At 43.5% G+C, this 19532-nt stretch overlaps 2 protein-coding genes across 5 annotated transcripts in view; one reads left to right on the top strand and one right to left on the bottom strand.

Moving 5' to 3' along the window:
• LOC112251671 (P-selectin-like) overlaps positions 1-2840 on the bottom strand; it is a 65351-nt gene extending 62511 nt beyond the window's left edge. Inside the window, exon 1 of the mRNA XM_042322731.1 lies at positions 2785-2840. Coding sequence (XP_042178665.1) covers positions 2785-2840 — 56 coding nt within the window. The remainder of the gene's footprint in view (positions 1-2784) is intronic.
• scyl3 (SCY1-like, kinase-like 3) lies at positions 1609-19471 on the top strand. Of its 4 annotated transcripts, none has more exons than XM_024422452.2 (13): positions 1609-1714; positions 2787-3003; positions 3716-3901; positions 4092-4205; positions 4306-4362; positions 4461-4587; positions 11133-11322; positions 11558-11697; positions 15915-16096; positions 16404-16575; positions 16681-16851; positions 16942-17678; positions 18306-19471. In XM_024422452.2, exons 2-13 carry the CDS (start codon positions 2839-2841, stop codon positions 18369-18371), a joined length of 2307 nt encoding a protein of 768 aa, XP_024278220.1. In that variant the 5' UTR covers positions 1609-1714; positions 2787-2838; the 3' UTR covers positions 18372-19471. The 4 variants fall into 4 exon arrangements, with proteins under 4 accessions (XP_024278220.1, XP_024278222.1, XP_024278221.1 ...); XM_024422454.2 differs by lacking the exon at positions 1609-1714 and adding an exon at positions 1735-2194 and having other exon boundaries at positions 16690-16851; XM_024422453.2 differs by lacking the exon at positions 1609-1714 and adding an exon at positions 1737-2194 and having other exon boundaries at positions 2799-3003.
• The last annotated feature ends 61 nt before the right edge of the window (positions 19472-19532 follow it).

Raw genomic sequence — 19532 nt, 5'->3', positions numbered from 1 at the left:
TTTTGCCACATTTCAGGCTTCAAACATAAAGATATAAAACTGTATTTTTTTGTGAAGAATCAACAACAAGTGGGACACAATCATGAAGTGGAACGACATTTACTGGATATTTCAAACTTTTTTAACAAATCAAAAACTGAAAAATTGGGCGTGCAAAATTATTGTTATTATTATTATGTATATAGCCTCATAATTGTTATTTTATTGTGTTACTTTTTATTTTTTTAAAGTACTTTAGTTTATTTAGTAAATATTTAATTAACTCTATTTATTGAACTGCATTGTTGGTTAAGGGCTTGTAAGTAAGCATTTCACTGTAAGGTTATATTCGGCGCACATGGTAAATAAAATTGGATATGATTTGATTTCCACCACCATTCATGTTCGTGGCTAATGCTACTTCCTGATGTTGCGCGTTCAGCCAGGGTAAACAGTCTGCTGCAAAGTGATTGGCTGAACGAGATGCGCACCACCCAGGACTAGCATTCCTAGGCATTAGACGCTTTAGCATGGAGGTGCATGTTAGTAGGAAAGTAGGAAATCGATTCATTTGCAGCCTTAATGGAGAATGTTTTAGGAAAGGACTCAATATCGCTATCTGCCTGCCTTTGGCCTATGGGCTGGGAAACTACAGCCCTCAGGGGTAGTAGCAAACATAGCTGATTAAACTATACCAAACAAAAATAAATGCAACATGCAACAATTTCATTTTTTTTTTTACCGAGTTACAGTTCATATAAGGAAATCAGTTAATTCAAATAAATAAATTTGGCCCTAATCTATGGATTTCACATGACTGGGCAAGGGTGCAGCTATAGGTGGGCATAGGCCCACCCACTGGGGAGCCAGGCCAAGCCAATCAGAATGAGTTTTTCCCACAAAAGGGCTTTATTACAGACAGAAATACTCATCAGCTAACCGGGTGGCTGGTCTCAGGCAATCCCACAGGTGAAGAAGCCGGATGTATAGGTCCTGGGCTGGCGTGTGGGTACACCTGGTCTGTGGTTGTGATGCCGTTTGGATGTACTGCCATATTCTCTAAAATGTCATTGGAGATGGCTTATGTTAGAGAAATTAACATAAAATTATCTGGCAACAGCCCTGGTGGACATTCCTGCAGTCAGCATGCCAATTGAACACTCCCCCAAAACATGAGATATCTGTAGCATTCTATTGTGTGACAAAACTGGACATTTTCTGTGGCCTTTTATTGTCCCCAGCACAAGGTGCACCTATGTAATGACCATGCTGTTTAATCAGATTATTGATATGACACATCTTGGCAAAATAGAAACGCTTACTAACAGGGATGTAAACTTATTGCTCCACAAAATTGGAGAGAAACACACTTTCTGTGTATGTATGTATTATTTCTGGGGTCTTTTATTTCACTTCATGAAACATAGGACCAACACATTACACGTTGCGTTTATATTTTTGTTCAGCGTAATCTCATTCTAAACTGAAGACTCAGGATTAGTTGATCATTGGAGTCAGGTGTGTTAGCTGGGGCAAAAGTGTGACACCAATCAGGGTCCCGACGACTGGAGTAGGCAATGCCTCATGTCAAAAAATAAATAATGCATAGCCCGCTGCTATTGCAGCCATAAAGGTGTATAAATGATTGCAGTTAGGTAACGTAGCGTAATATGTTGCGTTCTACCTGCGTTTTCTCGCACCACTATGGCATTGACCATTTGTATTGATAAAGAGGGTAACGTATTTTGATGCTGTTACATCATACGGATTTAATCAACAAATACCACACGATACCAAATGAACGAACTGTTTAGAACCACTATCATTATTTTATAGTCACTTATTCGTGATTGTTCAAACGACAATTCATATTTTGATTATGATGACCGGTCCGCCTGCCACTGGCTTTTATTTAATGGTTTCGTCCTAAATCTTTGACAGGAAGAGCCGGTTGTTTACAGTTGGTACACAGGAAGCGATTTATTTGCTTCACGTTAAAGTTAAACAGCGAATATCTTCTTCATTGTTAAATACGTGGATTGCTAACCTATTGGCAATTTACATTATATATAATAATATATATAAATGTTTGTGTCTATGACTGAAGACCAAGTGACAACCAATGCGATGACTACTTTTAGCAAGGCTAGCTTGCGAGCGTAGCCATCTAACTTAGCTGGCTGTCCATACGTAGAAGTGGCACTCAACCAAACAGGTAACACACACTTCGATGTGACATTAACATTACTGATACTGGGTACACTACGTTATTTCATTGCTACCTAGCCATTTGTAAAGAAACCAGAGTATCGCTAGCAAAAAATAAGATGATTAGGTTAGCTAGTAGCTAGCTAGCTAGCCAGGTGTAAACACCTTTTGCTTTCCGAGTTCCATTTTGCTGTATTTACTCTGTTTGACACGAGTCCAAGGGGCTGGTTAGCGTGACCTAGTTAATTAAATCAACAGCATTCAACTATGTCAACTAGCCAGATGTGTATCACTTAACATACAGATACTAGTTAGCCACGCTGCCTAGCTAGCTAACTATCTGTCATGATGATGATGATGATTTTTTGATCATTTGATTTATTTTAAATTAGGAACTATTGATTATGGTTTAGATAAATTATTTAATATATGTGAACTTGATACTGAATTTGCACTTTTGTACTTTGTATAGTTTATTTAATGATGTTGATGTGCTTCTGATGGTGTTCAATGTCTGTTTTTATGTGGTGAAGCTGAAGACAAATGTCCACAATGTGGACAATAAAGTTTTTCTAATTCTATTTTAAATCACTGTACAGTGTGATCATCAGGCACTGCGTCCCGAACAACCGCATCGAGGGGTGAGCGACCATGGGCGCGGAGAGCAGCGCTATGCGGAGCATCATCTTGGAGGAACCGCTCCTAACACTGCCCTCAGGGCTGACCATGTACTCTGCCGTGCTCCAGGATGGCAAGCCGGCTTCTGTGTTTGTTCACAAGCAGGGCAACGAAGACAAAGTCAACAAAGCTGCTAAGGTAAACACATATGGTATCTATAAAACATTTCTTCCAGACAGAGTATGGCATCACCCATGCGAGTGACACAGCTGTCTGATCGTTGCCTGGGTACCAGCCTGTTTAGCTGTCATTCCACTCTTTGCCACTTCTTGTCATGCCATGTTTAGCATGAGAAGGAGAGGAATGTTGAAAAGGCGCAACGCTCGCTTACAATTATTCAAGCAACTAAGTGGAATGTTAGCACAAACAGACTGGATTTCTCCAGGCTAGTCACATTTGGGCAAGGCATCACCAGTGTCTCCTGTCTGCTGCCCTGGCTGTAATATATTCTCATGATAAATGGTCACTTGAAATTGTCTGAGCCTTGTTGCGTTATATTTAAGCCCTAGCAGACAGTCTCATCCAGAGTGACTTACAGTAAATGTGACATGCTGCTACTCATGATGTGAGGCTACTGGAGGGCAATGATGTAGCTGCCATTACCAAGGAAATCACTTGCCATCCCTTTGCTTGAGTGTGGTATCGTGAAAAAAAAAACCATCAATGTGATAAGGAAGCACAACATTACAAGGGATAAGGCTACATCCACATCCCTCCAGTCTCTCCTCTCCCATCCTGTACTGCCTTTTATCACCTGAAGAAATTATAGTTTTACATTCATCCTACTTTGTACAGGAGTGAGCTGCTGGAACAAAATAAGAGCCATTAATGAATGTTTGGTTCCCTGTAGCACCTGAAGACCCTGAGGCACCCGTGTCTGCTGCGTTTCCTGTCATGCTCAGTGCAGGACGGAGGTATCCACCTGGTGACGGAGCGTGTGCAGCCCCTGGAGCCCCTGCTGGACAGCCTGACTCCGGAGGAGTTGTGTGCAGGCATCTATGACCTGCTACAGGCCCTGATTTTCCTGCATGAGAGGGTAAGGAACACACACACACACACAGGCAGACATTATTAATGAAGAATCCCTGCAGGCATAAACATTTTTCTCCATAAGACCGAAGTGGTGGACAGGAACGTTTTAACATTTAAACTCTCTCACATGATTCTGCGCTGTTCAGTATTACAGTTCTCATTTCTGTTATAACAGGTCTTCTTTCTCCCCTCAGGGAAAATCGAGCCACAACAACGTCTGCATGTCTTCTGTGTTCGTAAGTGAAGACGGCCATTGGAAGCTGGGGGGGATGGAGACTGTCTGCAAGTTCGCTGAGGCTACCCCAGAGGTGACTGACAATTCAGCTGGAAAGAACTAATCTACTTTCCATTACTATTGTCTGTGGTTATTGTAAGTGTTTTAAAGTTCTATTCTATTGTCCACCTCAGTTTCTCAGCACCATTCAGAATGTGAGGGAGACCAGTACTGTTCCTCCGGAGGAACGGGTAAGATTAACAGGCCCATCACTGTTATTTTAACGTTGCATAATTACCAATAATAAAACAATGTTAAGTCTTTTAATTCATAAAATCATTCTTTGTAGGTGGAAGGCTTTAAAACGCTGCCAGATAAGCATGCACACTCTCGAGACTGCTTCTCCTTTGGAATGATGGTGGAAACCCTCATCCCTCTCCTGAATTTGAAAATAAATGATTCTCTCAATGGCTATGGTGAGTGGAGAAGCCTCAACTTGATTGACTGTTGGAACATTCCATTCAAACCTTGGACAGAACACTTGTACAATAGGATGGAATGGCTTTTTTTTCTTCTTATAGAAGTGAACATTATGCTTGATAATCTCAGACTTTGTGATGCTCTCTTTCTCCTTTGCCTGGTCTTGTCTTCCCCTCATCCTCCCTGTCCTCTCTCTTCCTGCCAAACCTCTTCTCTCTCTCCCCACACTGAGTGTACAAAACATTAGGAATCACCTTCCTAATACTGAGTTGCACCTCCCCATTTTGCCTTCAGAACAGCCTCAAGTTGTTGGGGCATGGACTCTACAAGTTGTCGAAAGCATTCCACAGGGACGCTGGTCCATGTTGACTCCAATGCTTCCCATAGTTGTGTTAAATTGGCTGGATGTCCTTTGGGTGGTGGACCATTCTTGATGCACAGGAAATTATTGAGCGTGAAAAACCCAGCAGCGTTACAGTTGTTGACACAAACCAGTGTGCCTGGCACCTACATTTCACCCTCTGAATGGCACACATACCCCAATCTATGTCTCAAGGATTAAAAATCATTATTTAACCTGGCTCCTCCCCTTCATCTATACTGATTTGAAGTGGATTTGACAAGTGACATCAATAAGAGATCATGGCTTTCACCTGGATTCTCTGACCCTACAAGGTCCGGAGCCTGCTGGTTTTCTGTTCTGCCTGATAATGAATTGCACCAACCTGGTATCCCAGGTCTAAATCAGTTCCTGATTAGAGGGGAACAATGGAAGAACTGCAGTGGAACTGGCTTGGCGGTCCAGAGTTGATGTTGAGAGGTCTATGTCATTGAAAGAGTTGCTAATGTTTTGTACACTTTGTATTAGGGCTGACCCCAATTAGTTGACTTATCAATTATTTGATCGTTAGGCTGTTGGTCGACCGAGATTGTTTTTAGTCGAGCAGTAATATATATATTTGCAGCCATCTCTGTGAACTAATCCATTGTGGAGGCCGAGACTAAAAGCCATTTTACGCTTGATCCGAATATGTGGTCGGAGGGTGTGACGCAAATGCGGAGTCTCCCAAATGTTGTAACAATGCGGAGGGCTCTATATAGCTTCGCATTGACATGATTAGTTGGGTGCGGTACATCCTGTATAAACACGAGCTCACTTCCTTGACAACGGCTCTGCAAAGCGCAAGCAGTATGAATTAGAGGTCGACCGATTTATGATTTTTCAGTGCCGAAACCGATTATTGGAGGACCAAAAAAGCTTATCATTATTACAAATAAATAATACTGAATGAAAACTTATTTTAACTTAATATAATACGTCAATAAAATCAATTTAGCCTCAAGTAAATAATGAAACGTGTTCAATTTGGTTTAAATAATGCAAAGACAAAATGTTGGAGAAGAAAGTAAAAGTGCAATATGTGCCATGTAAGAAAGCTAACGTTTCAGTTTATTGCTCAGAACATGAGAACATATGAAAGATGGTGGTTCCTTTTAACATGAGTCTTCAATATTCCCAGGTAAGAAATTTTAGGTTGTAGTTATTATAGGACTATTTTCCTCTATAACATTTGTATTTCATTAACCTTTGACTATTAGATGTTCTTATAGGCACTTTAGTATTGCCAGTGTAACAGTATAGCTTCCGCCTCGCTCCTCCCTGGGCTCGAACCAGCAACACAACAACAACCGCCACCATCGAAGCAGCGTTGCACATGCAGAGCAAGGGGAACAACTACTAGAAGGCTCAGAGCGAGTGACGTTTGAAATGCTATTAGCGCGCGCTAACTAGCTAGCCATTTCACTTCAGTTACACCAGCCTCATCTCGGGTGTTGATAGGCTTGAAGTCATAAACAGCGCAATGCTTGACGCACAATGAAGAGCTGCTGGCAAAACGCAAGAAAGTGCTGTTTGAATGAATGTTTACTCGCCTGCTTCTGCCTACCACTGCTCAGTCAGATACTTAGACACTTGTATGCTCAGTCAGATTATATGCAACGCAGGACACGCTAGATAATATCTAGTAATATCATCAACCATGTGTAGTTAACTAGTGATTATGATTGATTGTTTATTAGATAAGTTTAATGCTAGCTAGCAACTTACCTTGGCTTACTGCATTCGCGTAACAGGCAGTCTCCTTGTGGAGTGCAACGAGAGAGAGGCAGGTCATTATTGCGTTGAACTAGTTAACTGTAAGGTTGCAAGATTGGATCCCCCATGCTGACAAGGTGAAAATCTGTGGTTCTGCCCCTGAACGAGGCAGTTAACCCACCTTTCCTAGGCCGTCATTGAAAATAAGAATGTGTTCTTAACTGACTTGCCTAGTTAAATAAAAGGTATAAAAAATAATACAATTTTAAAAAATCGGCAACTTGGCACCCAAAAATACCGATTTCCGATTGAAAATTAGGGCCGATTAATCGTATGAATACGACAGCAGAAGTCAGGGTATCACAGTAAATGCTGCATGGCCAATGCTGATGTTGGATAGACTATGCGCCCAGATGCACAATGCACTTCTCTCTCCAGAATGTGCCTTCTCCCGCCAATTTGTGCACATTCGTTGTTTCATAACTTCATTGTGTTAATTGTTTGCGTTTTGATTAGTGTATATCAATTCCCTGTTACATACAGTATATCACCAGTACTACATTTACCATTAATGCATATAATTTCCAATCTATAATGTTTTTGTTACTTTGGTTATGGTAATTTTGTTTAATGCATTCAATGTTATTATTCCAGTCTTCGCGTTATCATTGTCTGAGTGGACACATTGTTTGAAGTGCACAACCTATGCTACACTAGTGAGAAACAAGTTTTGGTTTATTTCATTTGTTTTGTTTTCTTCAGTTTTAGTCATTTGTTTGGTTCGCTCCTGTCATTGTTGAGTAAGGATGTACATTCATAGAAGTAGGCCTATAGGTTACCTGGCCTGTGTGCAAATTCAAGGATCTGATAGTGTTTCTGATGGGCTAAACGTACCACCACTAATGACCTGTGGAGCTTCTCTAAGTAATGTTTTCTTCACCTCAAACGGCAAGTAAACAAAGTCTGTTTTTTACATCCATTGAGAATGACAATAGTTCCTCAATGTATCTGAAACATCTTTCCAGCTGTCTCCTTTTTAGATAACCACACAGTGTGAAAGGGTCATGCTCTGATTCAATGGAAACATCATAAAATAGGCCTACCTGATTACTTCTTATCAGTGCTTGACTTGTACTCATTTTGGGTTCTGGTACTGTTTTATTTTTAGGTGCAGGATCTCCACAATACTTTTGAGCTAATATTTGATAAGTGGAACAGAAGCTCAAGCAGTAGAACATTTGAGGTGCTGGTACTCAGCTCCGGTGAGCTCCTGCCCAAGTTGAACACTGCTTCTTGTCCCTTGCACAAATAGCCTACAGCTCTGTCTGTCCTGAGCTCACTGGAGCAGGAAACTGAGGGCCTAGAATATTTTATATTTTATGCAATGTTGCAAATTTGCTACAGCAAGCTTCAGGCCAGACCCACGTTTAAAATAGTTGATCGTGTTTCAAGTTCGTTGCGGACAGGCCATGTGTAGCCGATGTGATTTATAGGATATTTATTTTTATCAGGATATTTTCTACCTGCAGGCCTCAACCTTTTTTTATTTGTTAGCTTTGTGTAGGCTATTTTTAGATAGTTGGCAAGGACAATATAAGTTAGTTTTTGGATTAACCAGGACCTCCCACTGCATCACAGTGCTAGCTGTGTCACTAGAGATTCTGGGTTTGAGTCCAGGCTCTGTTGCAGCTGGCCGTGACCGGGAGACACGGGGTGGTGCATGATTGGCCCAGCGTCGTTAGGGGAGGGTTTGGTCGGCAGGGATGTCCTTGTCCAATAGCGACTCCTGTGGCGGGCCGGGTGCAGTGCACGCTGACTCGGTCACCAGGTGTATGGTGTTTCGTCCGACACATTGGTGCAACTGGCCTCCTTGTGTCAAGAAGCAGTGCGACTTGGTTGGGTTGTATTTCGGAGGACGTATGGCTCTCGACCTTCGCCTCTCCCGAGTCCGTACGGGAGTTGCAGCGATGAGACAAGACTGTAACTGCCAATTGCTCCCCAATTTCGTGGTATCCAAAAGGGGTTAAAAATCAATTAAATATTAAGAATTTTGATTAACCCCATGACAATGATTTTGCGACATAAAAACATTATAAATGAAACTTTCACAAATGTGCATATGACCGTCATAACTGGCACGCAGATCGGTAGAAATGGTAAGATAAATTGGTATTCAAAATGAGAGGTTGCCGACTCCTCGTAGCCAATTACCGGCAACTTCAGGAGAGTAATGGTAGAATCTGCAAAAGCCAGCAGGAGCGAGAGGAGAATAGTTGGTTCAGGTTGTTTATTTAAAAAAAATATATATATATATATATATTTCTGGCATCCTCTTGAGGCATTTGTCTTATTTCATCAAACCGTAAGCTTAGAGCATCAGACAAGCTCAATCCAGATATTTGATTTGAACACTACATATGGAAAAATAAGTTTCAAAATTCCGACCAATCGTGTGGTTGACAGAACTGACATTTACTCCTGAGGTGCTGACCTGTTGCACACTCCTACCACTAATTATTATTTGACCCTGCTGGTCATCTACGAAAATTTGTTCTTCAAGATGTTCAATCTGGCCTTAATGGCTTGTACTCTTAGAGATGAAACGGTATGAAAATTTCATATCACGATTATAGATACTACGGATTATTTTGGTATCGCGGGATTGTTAAAGTGCTGGAATTGTTTGAAAAGTACTGACACAGTTTTATATTGAAAACCAACTAACAAAATCAGCAGCACTGTGCACTTTTTGTGTAAAAACATTAAAGGTGGCACCATGTGGCCATGAAAGGTAAAAGTTTATTTAGTGCAGGTTTTAATGAACACAACTTTAAGTAAGCAAATCAAATGTGCACATAAAAGCAAAGCAATGTGGATGTAAGAACAATAGAACCATATGTAAACACATCCAATTTGGATGTAAGAACAATACAACCAAATGTAAACACATCCAATGTGCAGGTCTTGACATTTAAAATAACACAAAATATATAATCAAATCAACAGCACTGATTGTATGCATGTTCTCTCCTTCATGAGGAAGTCAGGTGCTGCTGGCCTAACATCCTGTATGTATGCATCTTTGTTCACTTGGGATTGAAATGTAAAAAATGTCTGCATATTTACTGTCCGGTTTAAGTAATGATCTGCGAGGGGAGACGATGTGCCCGCTGGCACTGAACACTCTCCCTCTCTGATGGCACGCTGGTTGCTGGGATGCACAAAAGCTTCCTGGCAAGGTGAGGCAGCTCTGATGCATGGCCCCTCCACCACACCAGTGGATCCTCTTCTGCTGGAATGGGAGGCAGAGACTGGTAGATCTCTTCTTTCACTCGGTCTTCTGGGGTGGTCGGAATGTTGTGAGCTTAGTGATCTTCTGGGAAGAACTGTGTTTCCAGGCAGTTTGAGTCCAGTTGCCAGTCTGGGAGTGAGGTAATGGACAGTGAAGCTGATTGTAGGGTTGAACCACCCCCTGCTTTCATTGGTCCAGAGGTCAGTAGTTGCAGCCAAACCATGTGCCTTTTGAGCCAAACTTTTTCCAACATCAGCTTTAACCTGGTTGTACAGGTTTTGGATTTCAGTCTTGGAAAATAAAGTTTGATGCCAGGCCTCTCAACAATTTGAAATGGCGTCATGTCCTTTGCAATGTTATATGATAGGGCTGCAGTGAGGTCTTGAGTATGATTTGATGTGGGTCTATAAGCAGCCTGCCTTTTAAATGCTTGCTGGAGTGTCTGTGTCACAGCTGTAGATGAGGATGGACCAGTAGTATCACTGAGTTTGCCTGCTGCATGCCCACTCTGTAAACAAGGGAATAGCAAATGTGTTATTATTATTATTACATTATAATTATTCACATCTTCTGTGTTGCATTTGAGTATATGCAATGACCCCCATGCACAATTTTGCGTAAATACAAATGAGTCTTAAGACGGTGATAGTAATTGCAATGAGCCCAACAATTGACACAGGAGTCGTGTGTGTGTGTGTGTGTGTGTAGTGTTTCTCCTGTTGGAACTCTTTTACAACCAAGGCCACGTCTGATGGATTTTAAATTAACAAAATATGTTGGTTGTGTGACTAAACTACATAATGTGTTATCGTGTGCAATGGGCAAATAGTCTGCAGACACACGAAACACACAGCAGCAGAACAACGTGTAGTGTTTTTACAAAGAACAGGTAACACTGAACGCTTCAGTTTACGTTATTGACAAGCTATTAGCAAGTTAGATAAACATTTTTTCTAGGGAGTTTTACCGAGCCACTGTGCTTCTACATCTGCATTTGCTGTTTTGGGTTATAGGCTGGGATTCTGTATAAGGTTTGACATCGGCTGATGTAAAAAAATAAATAAATGGCTTTATAAGTACATGTTGATTGATTTAAAAGTGCAGACTGTCAGCTTTTAATTTGAGGGAATTCTCTGTATCATCTCTTTCTGCAGTCTCTGAAGAGTTATCAGGCAGTCTGAAGAGGACTCTCCAAGCAGGCCTGTTGACCTCTGACCCCTTGTCTCGGCCCTCTCTCAGCTCCCTACTCACTCACGACTTCTTCAGAAATGACTTTCTGGAGGTCATGAATTTTCTGAAGAGCCTGACCCTGAAGGCAGAGGAAGAGAAGAATGAATTCTTTAAGTGAGTGAGTGACTGTGTGCGTATTTAATTAGACTGTTTAGTGATTCGTCGGTGACAGCTCTGCCTTTGTCATCGTTCCTACTATGGGCAGACCCTGTAAAACGTTTCATTGCACCTACCCGGTGTATGTGACAATACATATATCTTTGTATTATTCATTTCCTCATACAAAATGTCTGCCAATGAACTTGTTACTGTCTGAGCCCACAGAAAGTATCTTCTGTCTGTACGGCAGGTTTCTATTGGACCGGGTGCAGAGCCTGCCAGAGGAACTGATCGCAACGCGTCTTGTTCCTAAACTCCTCAATGGGATGGTGTTTGCTGAACCCACCGCTGTGAAGAGCTTTCTGCCTCACCTCTTAAAGCCAAACAAGGGTTTGTCTTTTTTTCTTATTGGCTATTTATCACCCATGTGGAGCACTCTGGATCAATGACAAGCCACCTGGGTCTGACAACTTGGATGGAAAGTTACTGAGGATGATATTGCCACTCCTATTTGCGATCTCGTCAATCTAAGCTTACTAGAAAGTGTGTCCGCAGGCCTGGAGGGAAGCAAAAGTCCTTCCACTACCTAAAAGTAGCAAAGCACCTTTTACTGGCTCCAACAGCCGACCAATCAGCCTGTTACCAACCCTTAGTAAACGTTAGGGGAATTTTTTGTTGTTGACCAGATGCTATTTCACAGTAAACAGATTTTCAGCACGCTTATAGGGAAGGGCATTCAACATGTACACAGCTTACACAAATGACTGATGATTGGCTGAGAGAAATATATAATTACAAATATGGTAGGAGCTGTTTTGTTAGACTTCAGTGCAACTTGACATTATCAATCATCATCTGATGCTGAAAAATGTGTTACAGCAGGGATCTGGGTGGGGGGGCCACAAAGAAACAGAATTTATCATTCTACACATTTTGCCATGGGGGCGTAGAGAAAGTGGTACGTTTTTTAAAGCAAGTTTGTTGCAATTCTACACATTTTGCCATGGGGGCGTAGAGAAAGTGGTACGTTTTTAAAGCAAGTTTGTTGCAATTCTACACATTTTGCCATGGGGGCGTAGAGAAAGTGGCGTTTTTAAAGCAAGTTTGTTGCAAAAGTGGGGGGTAGAGAAACGTACGTTTTTAAAGCAAGTTTGTTGCAATTCTACACATTTTGCCATGGGGGCGTAGAGAAAGTGGTACGTTTTTAAAGCAAGTTTGTTGCAATTCTACACATTTTGCCATGGGGGCGTAGAGAAAGTGGTACGTTTTTAAAGCAAGTTTGTTGCAATTCTACACATTTTGCCATGGGGGCGTAGAGAAAGTGGTACGTTTTTAAAGCAAGTTTGTTGCAATTCTACACATTTTGCCATGGGGGCGTAGAGAAAGTGGTACGTTTTTAAAGCAAGTTTGTTGCAATTCTACACATTTTGCCATGGGGGCGTAGAGAAAGTGGTACGTTTTTAAAGCAAGTTTGTTGCAATTCTACACATTTTGCCATGGGGGCGTAGAGAAAGTGGTACGTTTTTAAAGCAAGTTTGTTGCAATTCTACACATTTTGCCATGGGGGCGTAGAGAAAGTGGTACGTTTTTAAAGCAAGTTTGTTGCAATTCTACACATTTTGCCATGGGGGCGTAGAGAAATCTGAGAGAAATAAGCTTTTTTTGTGTGTATGGAAAATGTACATTTTGTTGAGTATAATTTCCTGCTATTCTACACATGTTGCCATAGGAAGGAGGCAAATGTTTGTAGTTTTTAATAAAACTAATGATCAATGGTCCCCACTCTGGTCGGTAATTTGACCATGTTTATTACAAGTTTAGATGGATCTTAAACAATTTAGCTGACATGAGCTAATTGAGTGACTGCTGCTCCACATTTCCAAATTGCACCTTGTGTAATTCTATTATTCTAACTCTCAACAGTAAATTGAGACTCCAACTGATAAAATAATTGCCAATCCCAGTGTTATGGCTTCACGTCCCCTGCTATATTGTGGATCGACAGTTACCGGTCTAAAAGAACAGAGGGTTCCATGTTCTTTAATGGAAGCATCTCCAACATAATCCAGGTAGTCAGGCACTCTTTCCCCCCCCCAGGGCAGCGGTCAGGCATTCCCCCCAGGGCAGCTGTCAGGCATCCCCCAGGGCAGCGGTCAGGCATTCCCCCCCAGGGCAGCGGTCAGGCATTCCCCCAGGGCAGCTGTCAGGCATTCCCCCCAGGGCAGCTGTCAGGCATTTCCCCCCCCAGGGTAGCTGTCAGGCATTTCCCCCCAGGGCAGCTGTCAGGCATTTCCCCCAGGGCAGCTGTCAGGCATTCCCCCCAGGGCAGCTGTCAGGCATCCCCCCAGGGCAGCTGTCAGGCATTTCCCCCAGGGCAGCTGTCAGGCATTTCCCCCAGGGCAGCTGTCAGGCATTTCCCCCCAGGGCAGCTGTCAGGCATTTCCCCCAGGGCAGCTGTCAGGCATTCCCCCAGGGCAGCTGTCAGGCATTCCCCCCAGGGCAGCTGTCAGGCATTTCCCCCCAGGGCAGCTGTCTAGCATCCCCCCAGGGCAGCGGGGTCAGGCATCCCCCCCCCCAGGGCAGCTGTCAGGCATTCCCCCAGGGCAGCTGTCAGGCATTTCCCCCCAGGGCAGCTGTCAGGCATTTCTTCCCCCAGGGCAGCTGTCAGGCATTCCCCCAGGGCAGCTGTCAGGCCCCCCAGGGCAGCTGTCAGGCATTTCTTCCCCCCCCCAGGGCAGCTGTCAGGCATTCCCCCCAGGGCAGCTGTCAGGCATTCCCCCCAGGGCAGCTGTCAGGCATTTCCCCCAGGGCAGCTGTCAGGCATTCCCCCCAGGGCAGCTGTCAGGCATTTCCCCCCAGGGCAGCTGTCAGGCATTTCCCCCCAGGGCAGCTGTCAGGCATTTCCCCCCCCCCCAGGGCAGCTGTCAGGCATTTCCCCCCAGGGCAGCTGTCAGGCATTCCCCCCCCCAGGGCAGCGGGCAGGCATTACTAATGACCTTCCACTGGCACTGAGTAAAGCCAGTGTGTCTATGTATGCAGATGACTCAGTATATTCAACTACCACATCACTGCAACACTTAGCAAAGAGCTGAAGTCAGTTTCAGAATAATAATAAATAAAATGGTTCTAAATATTTAAACTATTAAAGCATTGTGTTTGGGACAAATCATTCCCAAACCAACTAAATCATGTAATGTGGAAATTGAACAAGTTGAGGTGACTAAACTGCTAAGAGTAACCCTAGATTGTAAACTGTCATGGTCAAAACATTGATACAACAGTAGCTCAGATGGGGAGAAGTCTGTCCATAATAAAGCGACGCTCTACCTTCTTAACAACACTATCAACAAGGCAGGTCCTACAGGCCCTAGTTTCTACCTTCTTAACAACACTGTCAACAAGGCAGGTCCTACAGGCCCTAGTTTCTACCTTCTTAACAACACTATCAACAAGGCAGGTCCTACAGGCCCTAGTTTCTACCTTCTTAACAACACTATCAACAAGGCAGGTCCTACAGGCCCTAGTTTCTACCTTCTTAACAACACTATCAACAAGGCAGGTCCTACAGGCCCTAGTTTCTACCTTCTTAACAACACTATCAACAAGGCAGGTCCTACAGGCCCTAGTTTCTACCTTCTTAACAACACTATCAACAAGGCAGGTCCTACAGGCCCTAGTTTCTACCTTCTTAACAACACTATCAACAAGGCAGGTCCTACAGGCCCTAGTTTCTACCTTCTTAACAACACTATCAACAAGGCAGGTCCTGCAGGCCCTAGTTTCTACCTTCTTAACACTATCAACAAGGCAGGTCCTACAGGCCCTAGTTTCTACCTTCTTAACAACACTATCAACAAGGCAGGTCCTACAGGCCCTAGTTTCTACCTTCTTAACAACACTATCAACAAGGCAGGTCCTGCAGGCCCTAGTTTCTACCTTCTTAACAGCACTGTCAACAAGGCAGGTCCTACAGGCCCTAGTTTCTACCTTCTTAACAACACTGTCAACAAGGCAGGTCCTACAGGCCCTAGTTTCTACCTTCTTAACAACACTATCAACAAGGCAGGTCCTACAGGCCCTAGTTTCTACCTTCTTAACAGCACTGTCAACAAGGCAGGTCCTGCAGGCCCTAGTTTCTACCTTCTTAACAACACTATCAACAAGGCAGGTCCTACAGGCCCTAGTTTCTACCTTCTTAACAACACTATCAACAAGGCAGGTCCTACAGGCCCTAGTTTCTACCTTCTTAACAACACTGTCAACAAGGCAGGTCCTACAGGCTCTAGTTTTGTCACACCTGGACTACTGTTCAGTCGTGTGGTCAGGTGCCACAAAGAGGAACTTAATTTAAATAGGCTCAGAACAGGGCAGCACGGCCGGCCCTTGGATGTACACAGAGAGCTAATATTAATGTCAATCTCTCCTGGCTGAAAGTAGAGGAGAGATTGACTCCAATACTACCTATTTGTGAGTAGTATTGACATGTTGAATGCACCATGTTCTGTTTTTAAAACTTTAAAAAAAAATCAAGTTAAGTTTATTCAAGGGATTACACACAATGAATATATTTGACCAGATTTCTAATTTCAATCTGTTTGTGTTGACAGATTGTGGTGGGAGTGAGGAGTGCCTCCTGTCGGTCTCTCTCTACAGAAAACATGTGGTTCCTCAGCTGCTGAAGCTCTTCAAGGTCAACGAGGAACATGTCCGGATGGTGCTGCTGACTCACATTCACGTCTACGCTGAGTGTTTCTCCCAAGATGAGCTAAAGAACCAAATCCTACCTCAGGTCAGACAAACAAAACACCCTTTTCATATTTGCTGATGTTACTGACTGGTTTTGAAGCCAGGTTGTCCATTTGCTGCACGACTGTTACCCCACTGATGTGAACCTAGTTATTAGGGGTCTCCGGAAAGTTACTTACCAGATGTGTGGTTCACCTCTCATAACTTTATTCAGAAACATTATACGGTAATGTCTGTGGTTCCAACATTTGCATGTTCAGTATATTTTGTCTTTGCTGGGGTTTGCCTTGTATGTTTTGAAAACACTGTTTCAACTCAAGATCTCTTCCTCCCTCCCTTGTAAACTGCAGGTGTTGCTTGGGATGAGAGACACAAATGATTCTCTGGTTGCCATGACGCTGCAGAGCCTGGCTGTGCTGGTGCCGTTGCTAGGTGCCCAAGTGGTGGTGGGTGGGGAGAGGACCAAGGTGTTCAAACGCACCAGGCCCAACTTCACTAAGTCTACAGAGGTCACCCCAGAAAGTAAGAAACGCATAAGATAACGCTTATCTTTTTTGATGATTTCATATAACTGCAGTGCTGCTAGTCATAGTTCCCTACAAAACAATTCATCCTTACCTTCTCTAGCCTCTCCAGTTCACATAGTTGGAGGGTCCCATCCCCAGATTGCCCAGCCCTCGAAGGTCCTGAGTCTGTTCCCCAAACCGGTAGCAGTGAGAGGGGGTCTGGTCCTGGGGAACATAGACAGCCTTCAGGCCAGAGAGACCACCAGGATATACTCCCTGCCACCCAAATCAGGTAAGGAAGTAATACTGAGAACCTTACCTCTTCCAATTCACTCACATTCAGTGGTTGAAGCTTATACCAGTCATCTGGCCCTTATTCCAGGTAGTAGTAGAGAGATATCTCTACCCCTGAACGGCTTCAGCAAAAACGAGGAAGAGGAGTCCTCCTACAGTCCCGACCAGCCAGAAAGGCCAGAGGGCCGGAGTCAGGCTGAGGACTGGCCAGATTGGAGTGACCCAGAGGAGGGGGAACAGGAGCAGCCAGTCCAGACACACATCCAGGCCTCAGACAGAACGCGGGATCAAGAGGAGGAACCATGGGACAACAAAGACAAAGAGCCCACGTTTGACCTCTCCCCCACTGCGCCCATACCAGACCCTGTCGTCCTAACCGCACCACCACCCCCCCTCAACCTGACGGCCGAGCCCCTGCGAGGGGGGTCCAAACCCCTCAAACTGAGCTATAACCTCAAGTCCTTAGAGAGGAAGACAACGGTAACGTCTTCCTGGGACAACGGCTGGGGGCAGGAAGAAGAACCACAACCTAACGACGAGCCCAGGCCCAAGCTGCACACCGCACGCAAGGATGGCGGCACGAGGGTTCTGGGAGAGGAGTTCACCATCGAGGTGAAGAGGAAGCAGGAAAGAGACCCGGAATTGGACTTCTTTGCAGACATGGAGCCGGACATTAAACTATCGTCTGCTGTAGCTCTGCTGCTGCCTGTGAAGAGCAATGTTAGTGATACTGAGCTACTCACAGCCGCACCGTCAGAACACACTGTGCCATCTGTTGACACACTAACACTCACCGCCAAGTTCGCAGCTGCTGACCAGACGGAGGTGAGTCCATGTGACAGAAACAAAGTACTACTATTCTCTGTGACTAGGTAGGTGCAGGGTCAGTTGTGTACCACTGGATCACTTCAGGGCTTGAAATGTGATTTTTCAAACGGCTAAGAATTCCAGTACTGATTTTGTCTGGTGCCTCCCCAGTGATTTTTAAGTCTGTTTCCCCAACGATGCACATTATTGAAGCCCCTTGTAAACACACCTGATTCAACTGGTCATCTAATCATCAAGCACTGTGAGTTTGTCTGGGGCTACAACAAAAAATGTTTGCTGTTGGAAAACTGGTTTAAGTGAAAGACAATTTTGTGTTTATGGCAGTTGAGCCTGTTTTTTTTTTTTACTGATAGATCACTACTGGAATTCTTTGTATTTTGACTATCTGGTTCCTCCCCTAATGTGTAGGTGAAAGGCAGCCAATATATGGCATTTCTGAGTAACTGGTTCATTTACATTTTCAGGCAAGTGATCATAAACTTCAGGCAACCAACATAATAGTCCTGAGCCTTTCAGAATGTAATGTCAATCCCATGTACTATAAAGGAAATTCATTAGCATAAGAAAAGTTCCTGCTTCATGAGTGGCCATGTTAATTAATCTCTGTATTCCTTTATTTTACAGACGGAAGCAGAAGGCTGGGAAGAAGGAGATGACCTTAACTGGGGAGAGGATGAGAACACCTGGTGATTGACAGTTACCTGGCTGGATCTATTACTCAGACACATTGTAGAGACTACATGTTGCTGGTTACTGCAGCACTTCAATTTCCAGGATGCACCTCTCCTTAACCAGCCAATCAGAGAACTGGAACACCTGCACATCCTGTTCTAAACCGTTATTATGAAGTAATATTGCTAATGAAAAATAAATGTGAGACACTGAAGAATACATTTTACAATTGAGATTTTAATCAGAGTTTTCAGATGGTTAATAAGATGACCATCCATCCTGTTACTAAGGAATTATATCTATGGAACTTGACTTTTGTACTAGAATGATGTGAGGGGACTCTTTGGGATTGTTACCAGCTAGACTGGGGCAGCAGACCGACCTTGGGAATCCTTCATCATAGTTTGCCAAAATGTCATCCACTAAACTAGTGGACTGTTTTAATTCTAGTTTTGTGCCAAACATTTCTCACCTGGCACTTTAATTTGGATGACTTTTTGAGAGGGGGAACCTCAAGTCCTTCCTTGCTTCCTGAGAATTTTCAGAAGATCTCCAATACTCTCCTCACGTCCCTCTGAGGAGGCTGGGAAGAGCATGCAAGGAATTGAGGAAGAGACGTGAGATTTCTTTGGGGGGGGGGGTGGAAATAGACTTTGAATGAAAGATTTGACTATTTCTGGTGGAATAAAAGGTTTTATGATTACGTCTGGTTTTAATTTTACGGTTCAGTTGTCTGACAAGCCTAATAGTGTGGGGATGGAAGCGGGGCATGGTTAATTTAACTGCCTTGTTCAGGGGCAGGATGACTTTACCTTGCCAGCTGTGTTTAGATATTAGCAACCTTTTGGGTTACAGCCCCAAATGCTGCGTTTACATCCCAGTGCTCAGCTTCACTTGCACCGCGTGACATTTGTCAACAAAAAAATGCTAACAGTAAGGTGGTCTGCTTTAAAGTGAAAGCAACAATCCCAAGCTTTTTAATGGACCATGTCTAAGAATTCCAGTACTGAGCTATCTTGATTTCCCAGTTCAGGCACATGATTCAATTGCTCTTTCCTGCCTTGTCTTATGAGTGGCTACAATGGACCTAGATTAAATTATACCGTACTGCAGCTTCACTTGCAATATTGTCTGTTGATTGAGAACTAGTGAATTTGTGCTGTACAGATCCACAGAACG

Source organism: Oncorhynchus tshawytscha, linkage group LG05 (genome assembly GCF_018296145.1).
Source record: "Oncorhynchus tshawytscha isolate Ot180627B linkage group LG05, Otsh_v2.0, whole genome shotgun sequence".
In the NCBI taxonomy this organism is placed as follows: Eukaryota; Metazoa; Chordata; class Actinopteri; order Salmoniformes; family Salmonidae; genus Oncorhynchus; species Oncorhynchus tshawytscha.
The sequence above is the reverse complement of the archived record's forward strand: the minus strand, read 5'-3'. Positions and strand labels throughout refer to the sequence as shown.